Below are 14,973 nucleotides of genomic sequence, written 5' to 3'. Positions count from 1 at the left end.
TCGATCATCACTCTCCCTTCCTCCACTCGATCATCACTCTCCCTTCCTCCACTCGATCATCACTCCCACTCCCTCCACTCGATCATCACTCCCACTCCCTCCACTCGATCATCACTCCCTCCACTCGATCATCACTCCCACTCCCTCCACTCGATCATCACTCCCTCCACTCGATCATCACTCCCTCCACTCGATCATCACTCCCTCCACTCGATCATCACTCCCTCCACTCGATCATCACTCCCTCCACTCGATCATCACTCCCTCCACTCGATCATCACTCCCTCCACTCGATCATCACTCCCTCCACTCGATCATCACTCCCTCCACTCGATCATCACTCCCTCCACTCGATCATCACTCCCTCCACTCGATCATCACTCCCTCCACTCGATCATCACTCCCTCCACTCGATCATCACTCCCACTCCCTCCACTCGATCATCACTCCCACTCCCCCCACTCGATCATCACTCCCTCCACTCGATCATCACTCCCTCCACTCGATCATCACTCCCTCCACTCGATCATCACTCCCTCCACTCGATCATCACTCCCTCCACTCGATCATCACTCCCTCCACTCGATCATCACTCCCTCCACTCGATCATCACTCCCTCCACTCGATCATCACTCCCTCCACTCGATCATCACTCCCTCCACTCGATCATCACTCCCTCCACTCGATCATCACTCCCTCCACTCGATCATCACTCCCTCCACTCGATCATCACTCCCTCCACTCGATCATCACTCCCTCCACTCGATCATCACTCCCTCCACTCGATCATCACTCCCTCCACTCGATCATCACTCCCTCCACTCGATCATCACTCCCTCCACTCGATCATCACTCCCTCCACTCGGTCATCACTCCCTCCACTCGATCATCACTCCCTCCACTCGATCATCACTCCCTCCACTCGATCATCACTCCCTCCACTCGATCATCACTCCCTCCACTCGATCATCACTCCCTCCACTCGATCATCACTCCCTCCACTCGATCATCACTCCCACTCCCTCCACTCGATCATCACTCCCTCCACTCGATCATCACTCCCACTCCCTCCACTCGATCATCACTCCCTCCACTCGATCGTCACTCCCTCCACTCGATCGTCACTCCCTCCACTCGATCATCACTCCCTCCACTCGATCATCACTCCCTCCACTCGATCATCACTCCCACTCCCTCCACTCGATCATCACTCCCTCCACTCGATCATCACTCCCACTCCCTCCACTCGATCATCACTCCCTCCACTCGATCATCACTCCCTCCACTCGATCATCACTCCCACTCCCTCCACTCGATCATCACTCCCACTCCCTCCACTCGATCATCACTCCCTCCACTCGATCATCACTCCCACTCCCTCCACTCGATCATCACTCTCCCTTCCTCCACTCGATCATCACTCTCCCTTCCTCCACTCGATCATCACTCTCCCTTCCTCCACTCGATCATCACTCCCACTCCCTCCACTCGATCATCACTCCCACTCCCTCCACTCGATCATCACTCCCTCCACTCGATCATCACTCCCACTCCCTCCACTCGATCATCACTCCCTCCACTCGATCGTCACTCCCACTCCCTCCACTCGATCATCACTCCCTCCACTCGATCATCACTCCCACTCCCTCCACTCGATCATCACTCCCACTCCCCCCACTCGATCATCACTCCCCCCACTCGATCATCACTCCCTTCACTCGATCATCACTCCCTCCACTCGAACGTCACTCCCCCCACTCGATCATCACTCCCTTCACTCGATCATCACTCCCTTCACTCGAACATCACTCCCTCCACTCGATCGTCACTCCCTCCACTCGATCATCACTCCCTCCACTCGATCATCACTCCCTCCACTCGATCATCACTCCCACTCCCTCCACTCGATCATCACTCCCTCCACTCGATCATCACTCCCACTCCCTCCACTCGATCATCACTCCCTCCACTCGATCATCACTCCCTCCACTCGATCATCACTCCCACTCACTCCACTCGATCATCACTCCCACTCCCTCCACTCGATCATCACTCCCACTCCATCCACTCGATCATCACTCCCTCCACTCGATCATCACTCCCACTCCCTCCACTCGATCATCACTCTCCCTTCCTCCACTCGATCATCACTCTCCCTTCCTCCACTCGATCATCACTCTCCCTTCATCCACTCGATCATCACTCCCACTCCCTCCACTCGATCATCACTCCCTCCACTCGATCATCACTCCCACTCCCTCCACTCGATCATCACTCTCCCTTCCTCCACTCGATCATCACTCTCCCTTCCTCCACTCGATCATCACTCTCCCTTCCTCCACTCGATCATCACTCCCACTCCCTCCACTCGATCATCACTCCCACTCCCTCCACTCGATCATCACTCCCTCCACTCGATCATCACTCCCACTCCCTCCACTCGATCATCACTCCCACTCCCTCCACTCGATCATCACTCCCTCCACTCGATCGTCACTCCCACTCCCTCCACTCGATCATCACTCCCTCCACTCGATCATCACTCCCACTCCCTCCACTCGATCATCACTCCCACTCCCCCCACTCGATCATCACTCCCTCCACTCAATCATCACTCCCTCCACTCGATCATCACTCCCTCCACTCGATCATCACTCCCTCCACTCGATCATCACTCTCCCTTCATCCACTCGATCATCACTCCCTCCACTCGATCATCACTCCCTCCACTCGATCATCACTCCCTCCTCGATCATCACTCCCTCCACTCGATCATCACTCCCTCCACTCGATCATCACTCTCCCATCCTCCACTCGATCATCACTCCCTCCACTCGATCATCACTCCCTCCACTCGATCATCACTCCCTCCACTCGATCATCACTCCCACTCCCTCCACTCGATCATCACTCCCTCCACTCGATCATCACTCCCTCCACTCGATCGTCACTCCCTCCACTCGATCGTCACTCCCTCCACTCGATCATCACTCCCTCCACTCGAACATCACTCCCTCCACTCGAACATCACTCCCTCTTCCTCCACTCAATCATCACTCCCTCCACTCGAACATCACTCCCTCCACTCGATCATCACTCCCTCCACTCGAACAACACTCCCTCTTCCTCCACTCGATCATCACTCCCCCCACTCGATCATCACTCCCTCCACTCGATCATCACCCCCCCACTCGATCATCACTCCCCCCACTCGATCATCACTCCCCCCACTCGATCATCACTCCCCCCACTCGATCATCACTCCCTCCACTCGATCATCACTCCCTCCACTCGATCATCACTCCCTCCACTCGATCGTCACTCCCCCCACTCGATCGTCACTCCCTTCACTCGAACATCACTCCCTCCACTCGATCATCACTCCCACTCCCTCCACTCGAACATCACTCCCTCTTCCTCCACTCAATCATCACTCCCCCCACTCGATCATCACTCCCTCCACTCGATCATCACCCCCCACTCGATCATCACTCCCCCCACTCGAACATCACTCCCCCCACTCGATCATCACTCCCCCCACTCGATCATCACTCCCCCCACTCGATCATCACTCCCTCCACTCGATCATCACTCCCTCCACTCGATCGTCACTCCCCCCACTCGATCGTCACTCCCTCCACTCGATCATCACTCCCTCCACTCGATCGTCACTCCCCCCACTCGATCGTCACTCCCTTCACTCGAACATCACTCCCTCCACTCGATCATCACTCCCACTCCCTCCACTCGAACATCACTCCCTCTTCCTCCACTCAATCATCACTCCCCCCACTCGATCATCACTCCCTCCACTCGATCATCACCCCCCACTCGATCATCACTCCCCCCACTCGAACATCACTCCCCCCACTCGATCATCACTCCCCCCACTCGATCATCACTCCCCCCACTCGATCATCACTCCCTCCACTCGATCATCACTCCCTCCACTCGATCGTCACTCCCCCCACTCGATCGTCACTCCCTTCACTCGAACATCACTCCCTCCACTCGATCATCACTCCCACTCCCTCCACTCGATCATCACACCCTCCACTCGATCATCACTCCCTCCACTCGAACAACACTCCCTCTTCCTCCACTCGATCATCACTCCCCCCACTCGATCATCACTCCCTCCACTCGATCATCACTCCCCCCACTCGATCATCACTCCCCCCACTCGATCATCACTCCCCCCACTCGATCATCACTCCCCCCACTCGATCATCACTCCCTCCACTCGATCGTCACTCCCTCCACTCGATCGTCACTCCCCCCACTCGATCGTCACTCCCTTCACTCGAACATCACTCCCTCCACTCGATCATCACTCCCACTCCCTCCACTCGATCATCACTCCCACTCCCTCCACTCGATCATCACTCCCTCCACTCGATCATCACTCCCTCCACTCGATCATCACTCCCTCCACTCGATCATCACTCCCACCACTCGATCATCACCCCCCACTCGATCATCACTCCCCCCACTCGATCATCACTCCCTCCACTCGATCATCACTCCCTCCACTCGATCGTCACTCCCCCCACTCAATCGTCACTCCCTTCACTCAAACATCACTCCCTCCACTCGATCATCACTCCCACTCCCTCCACTCGATCATCACTCCCTCCACTCGATCATCACTCCCTCCACTCGATCATCACTCCCTCCACTCGATCATCACTCCCCCCACTCGATCATCACTCCCCCCACTCGATCATCACTCCCTCCACTCGATCGTCACTCCCCCCACTCATAGAATCATAGAGTTTAGAAGAAATCTTAGAAGTTCTTAGAAACCCTACAGTACGGAAAAGCCCATTCGGCCCATCGAGTCTGCACCGACCACAATCCCACCCAGGCCCTACCCCCATATCCCTACATATTTACCCACTAATCCCTCTAACCTACCCATCTCAGGACACTAAGGGGCAATTTTAGCATGGCCAATCAACCTAACCCGCACATCTTTGGACTGTGGGAGGAAACCGGAGCACCCGGAGGAAACCCACGGAGACACGGGGAGAATGTGCAGACTCCACACAGACAGTGACCCAAGCCGGGAATCGAATCCGAGCCCCTGGAGCTGTGAAGCAGCAGTGCTAACCACTGTGCTACCGTGCCGCACTCGATCGTCACTCCCCTCACTTGATCATTACTGCCTGTGTACGTAAGGGTCACTCCCCTGATGTTGTGGAGATCCCAGTCCTAGTCAGGGGTCAGCATGGGGTGGTCAGTGTGAGGGGTCAGTGTGAGGGGTCAGTGTGAGGGGTCAGTGTGAGGGGTCAGTGTGAGGGGTCAGTGTGAGGGGTCAGTATGGGGGGATCAGTATGGGGGGATCAGTGTGAGGGATCAGTGTGAGGGGTCAGTGTGAGGGGTCAGTGTGAGGGGTCAGTGTGAGGGGTCAGTGTGAGGGGTCAGTGTGAGGGGTCAGTGTGAGGGGTCGGTGTGAGGGGTCGGTGTGAGGGGTCGGTGTGAGGGGTCGGTGTGAGGGGTCGGTGTGAGGGGTCGGTGTGAGGGGTCGGTGTGAGGGGTCGGTGTGAGGGGTCGGCGTGAGGGGTCGGCGTGAGGGGTCAGTGTGAGGGGTCAGTGTGCACTGTCGGTGTGGGGGTTCCTGCACTCAGTGAGGGGTCAGTGTGAGGGGTCAGTGTGAGGGGTCAGTGTGAGGGGTCGGTGTGAGGGGTCGGTGTGAGGGGTCGGTGTGAGGGTCAGTGTGAGGGGTCAGTGTGCACTGTCGGTGTGGGGGTTCCTGCACTCAGTGAGGGGTCAGTGTGAGGGGTCAGTGTGTGCTGTCGGTGTGGGTGTTGGCGCACTCAGTGAGGGGTCAGTGTGAGGGGTCAGTGTGAGGGGTCAGTGTGCGCTGTCGGTGTGGGGGTTCCTGCACTCAGTGAGGGGTCGGTGTGAGGGGTCGGTGTGAGGGGTCGGTGTGAGGGGTCACTGTGAGGGGTCAGTGTGAGGGGTCAGTGTTGTTGTCGGTGTGGGTGTTGGCGCACTCAGTGAGGGGTCAGTGTGAGGGGTCAGTGTGAGGGGTCAGTGTGAGGGGTCAGTGTGCGCTGTCGGTGTGGGTGTTCCTGCACTCAGTGAGGGGTCAGTGTGAGGGGTCAGTGTGAGGGGTCAGTGTGAGGGGTCAGTGTGCGCTGTCGGTGTGGGTGTTCCTGCACTCAGTGAGGGGTCAGTGTGAGGGGTCAGTGTGAGGGGTCAGTGTGAGGGGTCGGTGTGAGGGGTCGGTGTGGGTGTTGGTGCACTCAGTGAGGGGTCAGTGTGAGGGGTCAGTGTGAGGGGTCAGTGTGAGGGTCAGTGTGAGGGTCAGTGTGTGCTGTCGGTGTGGGGGTTCCTGCACTCAGTGAGGGGTCAGTGTGAGGGGTCAGTGTGAGGGGTCAGTGTGAGGGGTCAGTGTGAGGGGTCAGTGTGAGGGGTCAGTGTGAGGGTCAGTGTGAGGGGTCAGTGTGCGCTGTCGGTGTGGGGGTTCCTGCACTCAGTGAGGGGTCGGTGTGAGGGGTCAGTGTGAGGGGTCAGTGTGAGGGGTCAGTGTGAGGGGTCGGTGTGAGGGGTCGGTGTGAGGGGTCAGTGTGAGGGTCAGTGTGAGGGGTCGGTGTGAGGGTCAGTGTGAGGGGTCGGTGTGAGGGTCAGTATGAGGGTCAGTGTGGGGGTCAGTGTGCGCTGTCGGTGTGGGGGTCCCTGCACTCAGTGAGGGGTCGGTGTGAGGGGTCAGTGTGAGGGTCAGTGTGAGGGGTCAGTGTGAGGGGTCAGTGCGAGGGTCAGTGTGAGGGGTCAGTGTGCGCTGTCGGTGTGGGGGTTCCTGCACTCAGTGAGGGGTCGGTGTGAGGGGTCAGTGTGAGGGGTCAGTGTGAGGGTCAGTGTGAGGGTCAGTGTGAGGGGTCGGTGTGAGGGTCAGTGTGAGGGTCAGTGTGAGGGGTCGGTGTGAAGGGTCGGTGTGAGGGGTCGGTGTGAGGGTCAGTGTGAGGGGTCGGTGTGAGGGGTCGGTGTGAGGGGTCAGTGTGAGGGGTCGGTGTGAGGGGTCGGTGTGAGGGGTCGGTGTGAGGGCCGGTGTGAGGGGTCGGTGTGAGGGGTCGGTGTGAGGGGTCAGTGTGAGGGTCAGTGTGAGGGTCAGTGTGAGGGTCAGTGTGAGGGGTCGGTGTGAGGGGTCGGTGTGAGGGGTCGGTGTGAGGGTCAGTGTGAGGGTCAGTGTGAGGGTCAGTGTGAGGGGTCGGTGTGAGTTGCTGGTGAGGAGTGCAGCTTCACATTCTCTCTCTGTGTCCGGCTCTAGATTGCCCGTGAGGCCGAAGCTGCTGTTTTCCACCACCAGCTGTTTGAGGAGCTGCGCAGGTCGATGCCTCTGACCCGTGACCCCACAGAGGTCACCGCTGTCGGAGCAGTAGAAGCTTCCTTCAAATCCTGTTCTGGAGCAATAATAGTCCTGACCAACTCGGGCAGGTAATGTCCCCTTTAACCTGCAAGCTCAACTCCTTCAAGGTCACATATTCAGTCCTGAAAGAGTGCCGCACTGTGGGAGGGTCAGTGCTGAGGGAGCGCCGCACTGTGGGAGGGTCAGTGCTGAGGGAGCGCCGCACTGTGGGAGGGTCAGTGCTGAGGGAGCGCCGCACTGTGGGAGGGTCAGTGCTGAGGGAGCGCCGCACTGTGGGAGGGTCAGTGCTGAGGGAGCGCCGCACTGTGGGAGGGTCAGTGCTGAGGGAGCGCCGCACTGTGGGAGGGTCAGTGCTGAGGGAGCGCCGCACTGTGGGAGGGTCAGTGCTGAGGGAGCGCCGCACTGTGGGAGGGTCAGTGCTGAGGGAGCGCCGCACTGCGGGAGGGTCAGTGCTGAGGGAGCGCCGCACTGTGGGAGGGTCAGTGCTGAGGGAGCGCCGCACTGCGGGAGGGTCAGTGCTGAGGGAGCGCCGCACTGTGGGAGGGTCAGTGCTGAGGGAGCGCCGCACTGCGGGAGGGTCAGTGCTGAGGGAGCGCCGCACTGTGGCAGGGTCAGTGCTGAGGGAGCGCCGCACTGTGGGAGGGTCAGTGCTGAGGGAGCGCCGCACTGCGGGAGGGTCAGTGCTGAGGGAGCGCCGCACTGTGGGAGGGTCAGTGCTGAGAGAGCGCCGCACTGTGGGAGGGTCAGTGCTGAGGGAGTGCCGCACTGTGGGAGGGTCAGTGCTGAGGGAGCGCCGCACTGTGGGAGGGTCAGTGCTGAGGGAGCGCCGCACTGTGGGAGGGTCAGTGCTGAGGGAGCGCCGCACTGTGGGAGGGTCAGTGCTGAGGGAGCGCCGCACTGTGGGAGGGTCAGTGCTGAGGGAGCGCCGCACTGTGGGAGGGTCAGTGCTGAGGGAGCGCCGCACTGTGGGAGGGTCAGTGCTGAGGGAGCGCCGCACTGTGGGAGGGTCAGTGCTGAGGGAGTGCCGCACTGTGGGAGGGTCAGTGCTGAGGGAGCGCCGCACTGTGGGAGGGTCAGTGCTGAGGGAGCGCCGCACTGTGGGAGGGTCAGTGCTGAGGGAGTGCCGCACTGTGGGAGGGTCGGTGCTGAGGGAGCGCCGCACTGTGGGAGGGTCGGTGCTGAGGGAGCGCCGCACTGTGGGAAGTGCTGTCTTTCAGATGAGATGAGGCTGAGCTGAACCCCCTGAGCCAATGTAAAGTTCGCACATGGACAATTAGAAGCTGAACAGAGAGAGTTTCTGCACAGATTCCTGGGTGAAAACATTCATCCCAGAGCGAATATCCCCATAGAATCAGACAGTGCAGGAGGAAAACACCTGGTGTCCCACCTAATTCCAACGACATCTTCTGGTCATCAGAACATCTCGGTTCCTGGGAGCTTGCTGTGCATATTTTGGCAGCTCAATCTCCCAAGGACAACAGTGACCTCCCTTGCGTATACCCTGAGACATTGTTAGATTGAAAAAGGTGCGACAGACATACCAGTCTCCCCATGATCCTGCGGTGGAATTGATGGACTTGTCTCTCAGTGATGATGATCAATAATATCCCAGTGGGCTGAATCGATGTAAATCCTGTTTCCCTTACCCACAGGACAGCACAGCTTGTCTCCAAATATCGGCCCCGAGCTCCAATCATTGCTGTCACCCGCAACGAGCAGGTAGCCCGACAGGCACACCTCTATCGCGGGATCTTCCCAGTGCTTTACCGGGAGAAGATCCATGAGATCTGGGCCGAGGATGTCGATCAGCGTGTCAGCTTCGGAATGGAGATAGGTAAGCACCCAGAGGGAGCTTTACTCTGTATCTAACCCCGTGCTGTACCTGTCCTGGGAGTGTTTGATGGGGACAGTGTAGAGGGAGCTTTACTCTGTATCTAACCCCGTGCTGTACCTGTCCTGGGAGTGTTTGATGGGGGACAGTGTAGAGGGAGCTTTACTCTGTATCTAACCCCGTGCTGTACCTGTCCTGGGAGTGTTTGATGGGGGATAGTGTAGAGGGTGCTTTACTCTGTATCTAACCCCGTGCTGCACCTGTCCTGGGAGTGTTTGATGGGGACAGTGTAGAGGGAGCTTTACTCTGTATCTAACCCCGTGCGGTACCTGTCCTGGGAGTGTTTGATGGGGGATAGTGTAGAGGGTGCTTTACTCTGTATCTAACCCCGTGCTGCACCTGTCCTGGGAGGGTTTGATGGGGACAGTGTAGAGGGAGCTTTACTCTATATCTAACCCCGTGCTGTACCTGTCCTGGGAGTGTTTGATGGGGACAGTGTAGACGGTGCTTTACTCTGTATCTAACCCCGTGTTGTACCTGTCCTGGGAGTGTTTGATGGGGGACAGTGTAGAGGGAGCTTTACTCTGTATCTAACCCCGTGCTGCACCTGTCCTGGGAGGGTTTGATGGGGGACAGTGTAGAGGGTGCTTTACTCTGTATCTAACCCCGTGCTGTACCTGTCCTGGGAGTGTTTGATGGGGGACGGTGCAGAGGGAGCTTTACTCTGTATCTAACCCCGTGCTGTACCTGTCCCGCGAGTGTTTGATGGGGGACAGTGTAGAGGGAGCTTTACTCTGTATCTAACCCCGTGCTGTACCTGCCCTGGGAGTGTTTGATGGGGACAGTGTAGAGGGAGCTTTACTCTGTATCTAACCCCGTGCTGTACCTGTCCTGGGAGTGTTTGATGGGGGACAGTGTAGAGGGAGCTTTACTCTGTATCTAACCCCGTGCTGTACCTGTCCTGGGAGTGTTTGATGGGGGAAGGTGCAGAGGGAGCTTTACTCTGTATCTAACCCCGTGCTGTACCTGTCCCGCGAGTGTTTGATGGGGGAGAGTGTAGAGGGAGCTTTACTCTGTATCTAACCCCGTGCTGTACCTGCCCTGGGAGTGTTTGATGGGGACAGTGTAGAGGGAGCTTTACTCTGTATCTAACCCCGTGCTGTACCTGTCCTGGGAGTGTTTGATGGGGGGACAGTGTAGAGGGAGCTTTACTCTGTATCTAACCCCGTGTTGTACCTGTCCTGGGAGTGTTTGATGGGGACAGTGTAGAGGGAGCTTTACCCTGTATCTAACCCCGTGCTGTACCTGTCCTGGGAGTGTTTGATGGGGGACAGTGTAGAGGGAGCGTTACTCTGTATCTAACCCCGTGCTGTACCTGTCCTGGGAGTGTTTGATGGGGGATAGTGTAGAGGGAGCTTTACTCTGTATCTAACCCCGTGCTGTACCTGTCCTGGGAGTGTTTGATGGGGGACAGTGTAGAGGGAGCTTTACTCTGTATCTAACCTCGTGCTGTACCTGTCCTGGGAGTGTTTGATGGGGGACAGTGTAGAGGGAGCTTTACTCTGTATCTAACCCCGTGCTGTCCCTGTCCTGGGAGTGTTTGATGGGGGACAGTGTAGAGGGAGCTTTACTCTGTATCTAACCCCGTGCTGTACCTGTCCTGGGAGTGTTTGATGGGGGGCAGTGTAGAGGGAGCTTTACTCTGTAGCTAACCCCGTGCTGTACCTGCCCTGGGAGTGTTTGATGGGGACAGTGTAGAGGGAGCTTTACTCTGTATCTAACCCCGTGCTGTACCTGTCCTGGGAGTGTTTGATGGGGGGACAGTGTCGAGGGAGCTTTACTCTGTATCTAACCCCGTGCTGTACCTGTCCTGGGAGTGTTTGATGGGGACAGTGTAGAGGGAGCTTTACTCTCTATCTAACCCCGTGCTGTACCTGTCCTGGGAGTGTTTGATGGGGACAGTGTAGAGGGAGCTTTACTCTGTATCTAACCCCGTGCTGTACCTGTCCTGGGAGTGTTTGATGGGGACAGTGTAGAGGGAGCTTTACTCTGTATCTAACCCCGTGCTGTACCTGTCCTGGGAGTGTTTGATGGGGACAGTGTAGAGGGTGCTTTACTCTGTATCTAACCCCGTGTTGTACCTGTCCTGGGAGTGTTTGATGGGGGACAGTGTAGAGGGAGCTTTACTCTGTATCTAACCCCGTGCTGCACCTGTCCTGGGAGTGTTTGATGGGGGACAGTGTAGAGGGAGCTTTACTCTGTATCTAACCCCGTGCTGTACCTGTCCTGGGAGTGTTTGATGGGGGACGGTGCAGAGGGAGCTTTACTCTGTATCTAACCCCGTGCTGTACCTGTCCTGGGAGTGTTTGATGGGGGACAGTGTAGAGGGAGCTTTACTCTGTATCTAACCCCGTGCTGTACCTGTCCTGGGAGTGTTTGATGGGGGATAGTGTAGAGGGTGCTTTACTCTGTATCTAACCCCGTGCTGCACCTGTCCTGGGAGTGTTTGATGGGGACAGTGTAGAGGGAGCTTTACTCTGTATCTAACCCCGTGCGGTACCTGTCCTGGGAGTGTTTGATGGGGGATAGTGTAGAGGGTGCTTTACTCTGTATCTAACCCCGTGCTGCACCTGTCCTGGGAGGGTTTGATGGGGACAGTGTAGAGGGAGCTTTACTCTATATCTAACCCCGTGCTGTACCTGTCCTGGGAGTGTTTGATGGGGACAGTGTAGACGGTGCTTTACTCTGTATCTAACCCCGTGTTGTACCTGTCCTGGGAGTGTTTGATGGGGGACAGTGTAGAGGGAGCTTTACTCTGTATCTAACCCCGTGCTGCACCTGTCCTGGGAGGGTTTGATGGGGGACAGTGTAGAGGGTGCTTTACTCTGTATCTAACCCCGTGCTGTACCTGTCCTGGGAGTGTTTGATGGGGGACGGTGCAGAGGGAGCTTTACTCTGTATCTAACCCCGTGCTGTACCTGTCCCGCGAGTGTTTGATGGGGGACAGTGTAGAGGGAGCTTTACTCTGTATCTAACCCCGTGCTGTACCTGCCCTGGGAGTGTTTGATGGGGACAGTGTAGAGGGAGCTTTACTCTGTATCTAACCCCGTGCTGTACCTGTCCTGGGAGTGTTTGATGGGGGACAGTGTAGAGGGAGCTTTACTCTGTATCTAACCCCGTGCTGTACCTGTCCTGGGAGTGTTTGATGGGGGAAGGTGCAGAGGGAGCTTTACTCTGTATCTAACCCCGTGCTGTACCTGTCCCGCGAGTGTTTGATGGGGGAGAGTGTAGAGGGAGCTTTACTCTGTATCTAACCCCGTGCTGTACCTGCCCTGGGAGTGTTTGATGGGGACAGTGTAGAGGGAGCTTTACTCTGTATCTAACCCCGTGCTGTACCTGTCCTGGGAGTGTTTGATGGGGGGACAGTGTAGAGGGAGCTTTACTCTGTATCTAACCCCGTGTTGTACCTGTCCTGGGAGTGTTTGATGGGGACAGTGTAGAGGGAGCTTTACCCTGTATCTAACCCCGTGCTGTACCTGTCCTGGGAGTGTTTGATGGGGGACAGTGTAGAGGGAGCGTTACTCTGTATCTAACCCCGTGCTGTACCTGTCCTGGGAGTGTTTGATGGGGGATAGTGTAGAGGGAGCTTTACTCTGTATCTAACCCCGTGCTGTACCTGTCCTGGGAGTGTTTGATGGGGGACAGTGTAGAGGGAGCTTTACTCTGTATCTAACCTCGTGCTGTACCTGTCCTGGGAGTGTTTGATGGGGGACAGTGTAGAGGGAGCTTTACTCTGTATCTAACCCCGTGCTGTCCCTGTCCTGGGAGTGTTTGATGGGGGACAGTGTAGAGGGAGCTTTACTCTGTATCTAACCCCGTGCTGTACCTGTCCTGGGAGTGTTTGATGGGGGGCAGTGTAGAGGGAGCTTTACTCTGTAGCTAACCCCGTGCTGTACCTGCCCTGGGAGTGTTTGATGGGGACAGTGTAGAGGGAGCTTTACTCTGTATCTAACCCCGTGCTGTACCTGTCCTGGGAGTGTTTGATGGGGGGACAGTGTCGAGGGAGCTTTACTCTGTATCTAACCCCGTGCTGTACCTGTCCTGGGAGTGTTTGATGGGGACAGTGTAGAGGGAGCTTTACTCTCTATCTAACCCCGTGCTGTACCTGTCCTGGGAGTGTTTGATGGGGACAGTGTAGAGGGAGCTTTACTCTGTATCTAACCCCGTGCTGTACCTGTCCTGGGAGTGTTTGATGGGGACAGTGTAGAGGGAGCTTTACTCTGTATCTAACCCCGTGCTGTACCTGTCCTGGGAGTGTTTGATGGGGACAGTGTAGAGGGTGCTTTACTCTGTATCTAACCCCGTGTTGTACCTGTCCTGGGAGTGTTTGATGGGGGACAGTGTAGAGGGAGCTTTACTCTGTATCTAACCCCGTGCTGTACCTGTCCTGGGAGTGTTTGATGGGGGACAGTGTAGAGGGAGTTTACTCTGTATCTAACCCCGTGCTGTACCTGTCCTGGGAGTGTTTGATGGGGGACAGTGTAGAGGGAGTTTACTCTGTATCTAACCCCGTGCTGTACCTGTCCTGGGAGTGTTTGATGGGGACAGTGTAGAGGGATCTTTACTCTGTATCTCACCCCGTGCTGTACCTGTCCTGGGAGTGTTTGAACAGATTATTTGTGGTATCTGTTTCTGTTTTCTCTTTCAGCCAAAGCCCGGGAGTTTGTTCGGGCCGGCGACATTGTCATCGTGCTGACTGGTTGGCGTTCTGGCGCGGGTGCAACCAACATCATGCGGGTGATGCCAGTTCACTGAGTGCCACCAGCTGACCATTAACCTCTGAACTATTGTCAGATTCTGGGCCCTGAAAGAGACCCAGCTGTGAAAATAAAGAGTCTTAACATCGGCTGGTGATCTTTCTTATTCCTATCGTCCTGGTTTTGTGAAGGGTAGGTCGTGCCTCACAAACCTTATTGAGTTCATTGAGAAGGTGACCAAAGAGGTGGATGATGGTAAAGCGGTTGATGTGGTGTATATGGATTTCAGCAAAGCGTTTGATAAGGTTCCCCACGGTAAGCTTTTGCAGAAAATACGGACACATGGGATTGAGGGTGATTTAGTGGTTTGGATCAGGAATTGGCGAACTGTAAGAAAACAGAGAGTGGTGGTTGATGGGAAATATTCATCCTGGAGTTCAGTTACTAGTGGTGTACCGCAAGGATCTGTTTTGGGGCCACTGCTGTTTGTCATTTTTATTAATGACCTGGATGAGGGCGTGGAAGGATGGATTAGTAAATTTGCGGATGACACTAAAGTCGGTGGAGTTGTGGACAGTGCGGAGGGAAGTGGCAGGTTACAGAGGGACATAGATAAGCTGCAGAGCTGGGCTGAGAGGTGGCAAATGCAGTTTAATGCGGAAACGTGTGAGGTGATTCACTTTGGAAGGAGTAACAGGAATACAGAGTACTGGGCTACTGGTAAGATACTTGGTCGTGTGGATGAACAGAGAGATCTGGGTGTCCATGTGCATAGATCCCTGAAAGTTGGCACCCAGGTTGATAGGGTTGTTAAGAAGGCGTACGGAGTGTTAGCTTTTATTGGTAGAGGGATTGAGTTTCGGAGCCAGGAGGTCATGCTGCAACTGTACAAAACTCTGGTGCGGCCGCATTTGGAGTATTGCGTACAGTTCTGATCGCCGTATTATAGGAAAGATGTGGAAGTGTTGGAAAGGGTGCAGAGGAGATTTACCAGGATGTTGCCTGGTATGGTG

The 14,973-nt window shown here is 56.2% G+C and overlaps 1 protein-coding gene across 1 annotated transcript in view; it reads left to right on the top strand.

Annotated features, from left to right (window-relative positions):
• Window positions 1-14,104, top strand: part of LOC144488501 (pyruvate kinase PKM-like) — a 37,567-nt gene extending 23,463 nt beyond the window's left edge. Inside the window, exons 9-11 of the mRNA XM_078206550.1 lie at window positions 7,274-7,440; window positions 9,025-9,206; window positions 13,912-14,104. Of these exons, the coding sequence (XP_078062676.1) occupies window positions 7,274-7,440; window positions 9,025-9,206; window positions 13,912-14,018 (456 nt within the window). The 3' untranslated portion in view covers window positions 14,019-14,104. The remainder of the gene's footprint in view (window positions 1-7,273; window positions 7,441-9,024; window positions 9,207-13,911) is intronic.
• Window positions 14,105-14,973: the final 869 nt, after the last annotated feature.

The sequence above is a fragment of the Mustelus asterias genome, unplaced genomic scaffold, assembly GCF_964213995.1.
Source record: "Mustelus asterias unplaced genomic scaffold, sMusAst1.hap1.1 HAP1_SCAFFOLD_1616, whole genome shotgun sequence".
NCBI lineage: Eukaryota > Metazoa > Chordata > Chondrichthyes > Carcharhiniformes > Triakidae > Mustelus > Mustelus asterias.
This window is presented reverse-complemented; position numbering and strand designations above follow the sequence as displayed.